This window comes from Rhea americana, unplaced genomic scaffold (assembly GCF_003343005.1).
Source record: "Rhea americana isolate MKP2758 unplaced genomic scaffold, rheAme1 scaffold_146, whole genome shotgun sequence".
Lineage (NCBI taxonomy): Eukaryota > Metazoa > Chordata > Aves > Rheiformes > Rheidae > Rhea > Rhea americana.
In genome coordinates, this window is record NW_028185550.1 from 1375202 (window position 1) to 1385581 (window position 10380).

At 40.7% G+C, this 10380-nt stretch overlaps 1 protein-coding gene across 1 annotated transcript in view; it reads right to left on the minus strand.

The window, feature by feature from the left end:
* The window catches only part of HAO1 (hydroxyacid oxidase 1), a 31799-nt gene that overhangs the window by 4941 nt on the left and 16478 nt on the right, over positions 1 to 10380 (minus strand). The window contains exons 3-5 of the mRNA XM_085299168.1: positions 8514 to 8769; positions 4937 to 5112; positions 4033 to 4124 (exon numbers count right to left, since the gene is read on the minus strand). Coding sequence (XP_085155294.1) covers positions 4033 to 4124; positions 4937 to 5112; positions 8514 to 8769 — 524 coding nt within the window. The remainder of the gene's footprint in view (positions 1 to 4032; positions 4125 to 4936; positions 5113 to 8513; positions 8770 to 10380) is intronic.

Sequence of the window (10380 nt, forward strand, 5' to 3'; positions counted from 1 at the left end):
GAGTACAACTTGTCCATTTCTGCAATCTTGTATATTTTTTAAAAAGCAAGTTCTCATGTCCAGGATCCAAGTTTAGAGAAGCAACTGCAACTGTATGCCTAGTCACATGCACAAATATTGCAATCTTGTGTTCAAAAGTGGAAGTGACTTAGCATGTTAGTAGATGTATACAAAAGTCAAATTTATTTGGACAGTCCATAAATAAAATGAGAATCACCAAGGTCACACACAATTTCCATCTGATTCTATGACACACGTCTGACACAAACCAACATCAGATATTCAGAAGAGTAAAAAATCCAGAGAGCACAGAGGAGGCCTTTCCCTGGTATTACCCTCTAAACTTCAAGGATTCATTAGTTTGGGGATGAAAGTGAATTTCTGTGAATTTCTTTTTAAATAACCATCTTCACTTTCTTGCTTAAATTCATCATTCATTTGTATTAAGGATCACCTAACATCATACCCGAGGCAGGCGTTGTACGGATAGACATGAAGAGAAGGATGTTCCCAAGTTTTCATGCATAAGTTTTTCCATTTGAGATCACATCTTGATCAAAGCAGTAGTTGTAGAGGAAACTACTTTATATAAGAAAAACTTGGCTAYTCCAAACACTTCTGCGGTTTTTCCATTTTAACATGAAAAGGTAGGAAATGTTTTCATTCAATGCATGTGCATGTTGCTTACACCCTACTAATGGCAAAGGCAAGGGGGARAGAATGTTTACCATCCCCAAATTATAGGTAAGTAACCAAGGAGTTAACCAACACACCTACAACACACAAGAGGTCCCAAGAAGAGAAGAGTCTCCTCAATTCAAGACTTGAGCATTAATTACACACCAATCATTTCTATAATGCCTAAATAGTTCYTATTCATGAAAATCGGGAAAGACAAGACTGGAAGCCAAGTATTAAGGAGACTGGAAATAGTGTGTGGTAGTAAGACAAAAGRCACACAAATTCATGTATTTCAAAAWCRGATGCAATTCATTTCCTTTCTAATGGATAAAAAATGGCTAGGAGATGGGAGAAAAAAAAACTTGAAAGTAGAGTTTGTTTTTAAGTTTGGATTAAAATTTTCTTGAWGTTTGGCACTTGCTGTGCTTTCCCCCCCCCCCTTTGGTTTTGCTCTTTTGCCAAACATATTTTGAATCTATTTCCATATACATAGACTACTTTTTACATCCTGAAAAACTGCACCAACATTAAAGTGCTATAAYAACTAAAGCATGATGCAAACTGTAATTAAAACATATTTCCTCAATGTGTAACTAGACACTAGAAATATTAACTATCTTGGGTTCCACTCATATTCTGAAAAACCATGAAATGAAAGCAAATTATTATGTTTCAAAAACAGAAACACTTAAGCATGACCTGATACAGATATTTACATTATCGAAACTCCATCATCTCTTTACATGACAAAATTCAGCGAACACTGCTTCAGCAGTGCCTTCTCCTCTACACTGCAATGCTTCAAAGAAATAACTCATAACAATTAGTCTGCAAGTTTAATTTCTATTCTATTGCAATTAGCAAAAAAGAAAAGTTGAAGTTTTCTCATTTTTCAAAATGATTTGTTAATAGTCTCATATGTTTTTCCCATAGGATTAYCTCACACAGACATGTCCAAGGTTATCCAATACAGTTAGTGAACATACACTCCAAAAAGAAAACGAGAAGATGAGGAGATGAAGATGACAGATGTTAAAAAAAACCCTTCATTTTCAGAAATATTAGGCTCTACCCTCTGAAAATCCAGTTCCTCTTCAGGTGCCTAAAACTGAAGAGCTGCCAACTCTGCAGTAGCACTAAAATAACAACATGTTTGAAAAAAATCTCAGGCTGTGTCTTTTGAAACTGAAAGATAAGTCCTGACATCTGAGGTGTCTCTCCTACTGATCACCAGTAGTCTCTGGAGATGCAGTCAGGCAAGAGCTTCTCCAAGGACAAAGCCTCAACTTCATTAGCCATTTAGACATCTGTGCCTGGCATCTGGCTTCTGGATGTAGGGCTTTGTACGTTTGCTGGCCAGGAGAAGTGGCAAGCACATTCAAGAGCTTGATGGGTCCACATAAGGACCTCCATAAAGCAGAGGTGGAGGAAATCAGCAGGGCTGCCCCCAAGGGGAGAAGCAGAGAGCAGAAGTGGTCCTGAGGAGGAGGGGATGCGCAAGGATAGCCAGAGCTGAGTAAATGAAACCTGACACTCAAAACACCTTTGAATGAAAAAGCGCTTACCTGTCTTCTTCCCCTTTCAGAAAGTCATCATGGAAAACGTGAGGTTTTTCATGAAAGGCATATTAGCAACACTGAAATGGTAACAACTGAGCTTTGATTCTCCTCCCTTTCACTCTTTTTTTTTTCTTTTCTTTGCATGGTTTTCTCACACCAAATGAGGCAGAATGAGTAATGACTGAAATTTTTGTTTTTCCTGCAACCTGAGCACATACTTTTTCATTTTCCTTTACTTTTCTCTTTACCAGTTCAGAACTTCTCAAATCCCTTTTCACCTTTGGAAAAGGTGCAGAGTAGCACAAGGAAAAGGAAAAAGGAGAAATACTGTAATTTAACCACACTATACCTTTTCCAAAGATGAAAACGTTTGAAAGGAGAAAAAGGAGAGTTTTGTTTTTCCTTTACCTGTTCGGTAACTATAATTTTTTCAGAAGTCTTTGAAAAACATTACAAGTGGAAAACAACTCCAGCACAATCTTCAGTGTTTTGCAAACTGTAACAAAGGGAAGGGATGCGAAAGGACAAGTGAAAAAAGGACATCAGAAAAAAACTTAAGGTCCTACTTTTTAAAAATTTAACTGAAAATAATATGCCATAAAAATACTGGGGRGAAAAAAGTAATTTTTGGTTCTGTGGATCCACCCCTGAAAAATAACTGTGAAATCGTTCATAATTCCTTCCCTATCTTGTTCAATCAAATACATTATTTCCTGCCTGCCATATATGAAACCTTCCTCTCTCAGAGCCTCTGATTAAAGCATGCATATGCATTAATTTTGCGTAAAGCAAAATACATTTATCCTTCAAAGGTTGCCAACCTTTCTCAGGACTGATATGGGAAAGACTGTCACTCCCAGGGATATCTATATTGCAGTAAAAGGCGAGACTGCACCTTGTGTGCATACAAACCTGGCGACAGTCAAGTGTCACTAGCTCAGTAGAGGGTATCCCCAGGCGGGGAGGTGGGTTTTGCAGACTGAAGTTCCCTGGCAGTACTCAAGGAGAACAAACCTAGCTCAGGATTGTCCCCATGGGCAGCCTTGCTGTCTTGAAGTTAGTATCACGCCTGTCTTGATGTAAAAAGTAAGRGAACACCAAGGACTGGGCCTGTACAGGACTCTAATCTGGTAGAGGGGGATCAGTTTGCTATCATTCAACCCCTGATTAAAGGGAGAGACTCTGCTTGTTGTAATATTGAGATATCTCGGCCAATGCAGCTTCATCCAGCTTGCCTCTATGCCTAATCCATTCAACCATAACTTCCTCTTCAGATGTGACCTGTTGCCTCCAGATTCTTTATGCTCCAGCGCATTGCCTTCAGGTCTGCCAGCAAGACATCAAACTGATGGAGGACACGTGCCCAGATAACTCAAACCTCTATTTATTTGAGGAATCTATAGTGTCTTGAATGACAAGGATTGCTCTTGTCCTTTTGCTAATCTCTTAAATGAGCTAATCTGAAATCACTCCTCTGGATTACTTTGCAGGATGCTGCAGCCAGAACAAGGTGCCCAGGTAGCTTGAAAAAAAGAGCTACACAAACCCTTTTGTGGTTTTTAATTTGATCTGACCAAAGGGAGGCTGGATCTACCTCAGAACATGTTGTGCCATACTGAATACCAAGGAGAAAAAAGAGGAAAGATGGAGAAAGACTACTGCTAATGGATTAAGGTATACATCATATGGATTAAGTGTACAGCACATAGATTTAGAGGTTTTCCTTCCAGCTACCATGTGTTGAGAAGAAAACAAGAAGTCAAAGCTGGCACATACTGGCACCAGTACTTACAGTTGCAGGAACCCCATCCAGCTGTCGTGCTCCATGATTTGACACGAGGATCCCATTCACCCCACACTTTACAGCTTCTTTAGCATCATCAGCTGGAAAAGAAARTAAGATACAGCCTTCCAGAACTGGCAACTCATTGATACGTCCATGAAGGAAATTAGCTGACAATATATTTTTTTAGTGTTACCATAATGGGAAGCCACTTGAGGCTTTGTCCTTCCAAAGTGTGGAGCTCCAGTCCCTTCCTACTGGCATGGCCATACAAGTCATCTGACAGCTCCGGGTACTTATTTAAGCAGCTACTTTTTTCCAATGTCTTAGCTGCTGCATTCCTATTCATTTCTGTGCTCTCTACAGTCCAGCCGGGAAGGGTAACAAGCACATCCTGGCCTGATAAGTCACAACATCGACGTGTACTCTCAAGCAGCAAAACACAAAACCTGCTGCTTTGACTTTTCCTTCACCAAGGAAATAACAAAATTCAGTACCCGCTGGTCAAGAGGAAGAAAAATCTGTCTGTTTCAATGATCATCTTCCATAAGAGGARCTTGCATACAGAACCAACATAACAGGCACCCTCTCCAGTTCCCACTGAACTGAACCTAACTGGAACTGACAAGTGTTTAGTGAAGTCTGTCACCTTGCAAATCCTAACCACACMTCACAAAGAAAAGGGTTTTTTCTTYGATTATTTTTGGCTCCGTTTCGACAAATCTTCCCTACACAGCAGGGCACGTAAATATGAACATGCATCCCAACATATTTAACATCAGTAAAACAAGTGCTTGCAGTTATGAAAGACTGCTGGTAATGCCGTTCTACAGAAACTTCAGCAGCACGAGCACATTTCCTTCCCTGGAAGCAACACCTTGCACCCTTCGTGACAAGCAGCAGAGCGGCGCACCTCTGAGGATCCCTTTAGCAACAACGGGCAGCGAAGTCAGACCTCGAAGCCATTTAATGTCCTCCCACTTGACGCTGGCATCAATCACATCGGCTACGTATGCAGCCAGTCCGCTGTTCTCTCCAAAGTCTTTCCCAGAGGAGAAGGTCAAATCATCCCTTGAAAAATTTTTTAAGCTGAAATGACAAAGACATAGAAAAACAGTGAGAAATACTCCTAATACTCTGAGAAAMATTCATTGCAACATTAATGACAGCAGTCCCTAACACCAGCCTTTAACACACCTCTGTTCAACCTGAGTTGCATTACAGGGTAGGAGTAAAAGTGCCTACACCAGCATGCCAGATCACATTATTAAGCCAAAACCATTTGGCTGATGAAGCATTTGATAACTGGTGCAAAGTGTTCGTGCCCAGAGAAACACTTTTCAAAAGAGACTAGACCAACCCAGAATCTAAAGGTTCAGGATCAAATCCCTCACCAGGAGGGGAATCCAGCAGTGAGAGTGTTAATGGGGACTTGGGTTCAATAGTCTGCCCTGCCATATGCTTCCTGTGCAACTTTGGGCATGACCCTTACCCACTGCTTTTGCTAGTTTCCCTACCTTAATATATTGGGCAGCAGTATCTCACAAGATCACTATGAGGATAAATGCATTAGAAGAGCCTCTCCACTTACCAGCACTAGGTAGCAAAAATCCCCTTAGCTTTCATGCAGCAARCTTTTTATCTGTGGGATTTGACTACTGGAAGAAACAAGACTGGCTAAGTAGGAGGGGATAGGATGAGAAGGAAATTTTGTTAAGCTCCACAGATTAGGTGGATCTGTATGACTATCTGTCAAGAATCCAGAATTTTAATTTGACTGACAACATCCAGGCCGGACTGTACATTTCCCATGTAAAATGTAGGAAAAAAAAAATAAAGTTCATATATGAAGTGTTAGCTCTTATTCGCTCTTTAGCATCAACCCAATCTTACTAGTCCTAGGAACTGAATCATAAATGACAGTCCCTGAGAGAGTTTATAGTCTTACTAGACAACACAGCAGCAGGGRAAATGGGAACATATCAAAAAGCTAAGGGTGTGCCTATACTGAAAGCTAAAGTAGCCCCCAAGGCTCACAAGCACTAAATCATCATCAGTGACACCAGTACAACCAAGGACACCRACAGTTCCACCACTGGGAATCTTCACAGGCACCTTTAATTTACCAGCAGATGACAGTCAGATTCTCTGAAATCATGTGTCAAGTCAGGAGCAGAAGCATGAGTGGAGCGTAGTCTTTTAGGTCCTAACCGGACGATTGCCATTTTTTCAGAAACTGTCTCATTCCATATTGGACTATTTTATTCTCATATTCCACATTTTGGGAATACACAATATTTTTGTACTGAAACTGAGCAGTTTCACTTCTGATTTCATGCCTGCAGCAAGTAGCACTTCACATGGCTTTCTTATTCAGCTCCGGGCATAGAAGAAAACAAGAAAGGAGCGGGCTCTCTCAGCAAGATCCAGCTTTTCAGCTGTTGGCTTGYGGAGGGTGGGGTATGCAGAGAAAAACAGAACCATGGATAAGATTATATAAATAACTGTTGTTTTTCTTGGACTCTGAAATGCAGATCAACACTTGAATGAATGTTGCCTTACATACATTTCTGAGCACAATGGCACCTTGTTGTTACTTCAAAACTTTGTTGAAAGTCTAAAGCCAAGAAAAAGTTATCATATAACTGTGCAGAGGCCTGCACTAGAGAATTTCACCTCTGACTCTGCAACAAAACACTGTCCGAATGTCATTTTGAAATCTGAAGTGATGAATTTGAACCTTTAAAGATTACTCCAGCTCTATATTATTTCATATGTTTCACTCAGTTAAACAAAACTTGTTATGGTTGTGTTAGGTGGGGTCACAGCATTTCAGAGATTCTCTATTGCTCTTCTCAAATATTTTTGGATTGTCTCATGCTTAAACTGTTTAACCCTAGTTGTTAAAATAATATTGCCCCTAAGAAAAGCTATTCCACCCCAAAAAAACAGTTTCCTTAGGTAAAGGGACAGTGTGTATCAGTAATGTTTTGTCAATTGCAGATCTACGGCAGAATTAAGACATAGGGCGTATGCATATCAGCATACTACATTTTAATGTCAGATTTTTCAGGGGGTTAATGCCTTCCAGTGCTTTCCTCACAAGGCTGTGCAGTACAGAGAAAAAGAAAATCATAGGCAGAGCTAAGCTAACCTTCACCATATTAATTTCACATGCAGGCACAGGGAGGAAGATCTCACGCTCCAGCCTTTAGCGCTCTGCCCCAGGGAGAAAGACAGTCAGTTTAATTATATAGTTGCATGGCTTATAATTGAACTGAATATTACCAAAATGACTAAGGGCTTCAGGATATGATTTTCTATTTCTCATTATGTTCATGTTACATACAGTATGCACAGAGCATTCTGGGGAGACGTAGCCCTTCAAATCCATTAAAAAGGCTCCATACTAACTTTCACCCAGAACTCAAATCAAAGTTAATCTGCTTCAGAACACTTTTCCCCTCCCCTTCCATTTTTGTGTTCCTTTGCAGTGCAGGCTCTGGATAAGAGTAAAYGCACAAGTCTTAACATATGCCATTGTAGTCTGCAGTCAATACTAGGACATACAAAGGAAAAATCCTGTTGCAAGATTTTAGCTATGTTTTGCAAACTGAAGTACTGGATAATCCATCCGCTAAATATTCTTCCTTAGCTGCCAACACTGTGCCACACCTTTATCAAGTGTTAATAAGGGTAGTCTGTACAGTACAGCAATTTGTATTTGCAAAAGGCAGGTGAAATCAATCCAGCATCAGTGCATTCAGAACACCCCTCAAGAACTCCAAGTTAAATGCTGCACAGGCCCAGCAATAAGTAGGGTCTAGAAGTAGTGCTGGAGTCACCTACAATGCAACTAATTCTATTGAGATAAAGTCTCAAAAGATGTGTTGAGGGTGGAAATTGCCTTCACAGATCATTTAGAAAGATGATCCCTGTTTATTTCTGTGTTYGACTAAAACAAGAATTGAAGCTGCTTGGAAGGGGATTCAGTGCTTGGTAGCAACATAGCCCTGGACTTGCTGCAGAATCATAAGATAATACAGGTTAGAAGAGACCTTTCACTGTCATCTAGTCCAASCACACCACTTGGGTCATGGCCAACTTAGCAATTAGATCCAACTCAAAGTCGGGTCAGGTTGCTCAGGGCCACGTCCAGCTGAATTATGAATATCTCCAAGGATRTATTGCCAGATATATAGAAGAAATGCCCCATCACACTAACTTCAGTAGTCTACAGCCTCAGGCTGCCCAGCACACTACACATCTTTTACAATGTGCAAACAGCCAAGAAAGCTTATTTTTGTCCTCAGGTGGACCATAGCTGGAGCAAAGCAAGCAACACTTGTTCAGTTCCCTAATGGTAAAGCAGAGAGTGGTCCATGTCACCCAGAAGAARTTTGGCACACCAGCAGAAATGAATCCACCAACAGCATCACAGCAAAAGCAGCAGTGATGACCGTGGCCCTGCGCCACTGGCAAGTGAATACCTGAGGTGCGGAGGAAGCTGGAACTTGTTGCGCACGTCGTCAATACGCCTGCCAAGGAACGGTGTGTCCACTGTCACGAAGATCCCTTTGTAGCCTGCTCTCTCCGCACGCTTCACTAGGGATTTAGTAATCTCCCGGTCCTTGTATATGTAAAGCTGCAGCCAGTGAAGGCCAGCAGGAGCTGCCTCAGCAACCTCTTCAATGGAGGAGGTGGCCCAGGAGCTCAGCATCATCCCTGTCCCCATTGCCTGGCAAGCTGGAGGAACACAGAGTTATATTAGAGCCTTTCCGAAACACAGAGGCTTCTCTAAACGGGAGCACTTGGCATGAATCACAAGACAGTCGGTGCACACAATTTCACACTCCTTTCCTCAGTGTATAAGCATATTTCCAGTCTTTCAGGGAATGCTAGATTATTCGTAGCTCTGTTATTAAAAGCACTAGGCTGCTGCGTGAGCTCTCTAGCTTATTCTCTGTGCTTACTGGTCTACATGCTGACAGTGATGGTCCCTGCATCAATACTGGAAATAAAGGATGTTATCCTCAGATTGAGCCTTGTCCTGTATTACTAATTCCTCCTCCTGTAGGGAGCCAGTCTGTAAGCTCTTAGAGTTGTGCTGGCTTCCTCCTCAGGGAGGAATTCCACCCTGGGCTGTACTATAAGCTAGCTAACCTCATACAATTAGATTTTATGAATCTATCACTTATTCTTTTTGGAGTGATCTATCACTTAATATAAAAGAAGGAAAACATTGTAAAACGCAGAAGTATTACATAAAGCCTTATTTCTCTTGGTCTACCACAGTATGCGTACTTCTAACGTAAATGGACCTCTGTTTCAAAACCTCATCTCCATCCTGTGGCGGTATTAAAAAGTAGCATTTTATTTTGTAAGGATTACAAATCTCTTAGAGTGGAAACTTATGAACAGCTTATTCAAACAAATTGGTTACACCCTCTCACAACCACTGGGTAGCATTCAATCAGTGAAAATAACCGTGCTTTGCTCTTCTGTCTTACAGTTCTTCATGAGGTAGCAAAATCTGCAAGTGGCAAAAATCAATAAATTTCAAGCAGTAGCCTGAACAAACATCTGATAAGCTTCAGGAAATGCCATCTACTTCTACTTAGATTCAACCTCTGCTTCAAAAAATGGCATACATTACAAAAAGATAATTTATAACATGAACTAACATGGATGCATCTCTTGCATCTACACTAACCTAGCGGGAAATGAAGTTAAAGTTTTCACTCTCCTACCTACCCAAGAAAGAGTGAATTAAAAAAAAAAAATCTGATTTGTGTTTTTATTTTCTTYACTAATCATTTGCAAGCAGACTGCAATTCAATCAAAAGGCTAAATGGGTCAAATTGTTTGCCAGGTTATCTGCTGAAGAATTCTCACTGATTTATTGTTGAACACTTAAATAACCTACCGATCTGACAGGAGATACATCTGTTGTTGGATTAAATAAGAACAGCTTGGATCTGCCCAACCAAATACAGGCATCTGCACATGGTGCCTTCTCCAGTACTCCAGTTTAAGTCCGGGAAGTGCAAGAGGCATTTCCAGGGCGCAGTTCTCCCACTGGCACTGGCACCTCACGTGAGTAGATCACACGACTAACGCTAGATAAGGTGATTCGCACCTTATCCACTCACTTTGAATTGCCACATTTTTAACTCATTTTCAAGAGCTACTGCTGCTGACATATTTGATTACAATATACAGGAACAAAAATTGAGATGAAATAAGGTACAGGTATTAACTGCCTGAAAGCACGATCTGATTCAGTAATGAAAAAGGAAACAGTTCAGACTAGTTTAAAAGCCCAAGCTGAGTTTACACTAGTAATAAATCAAACAA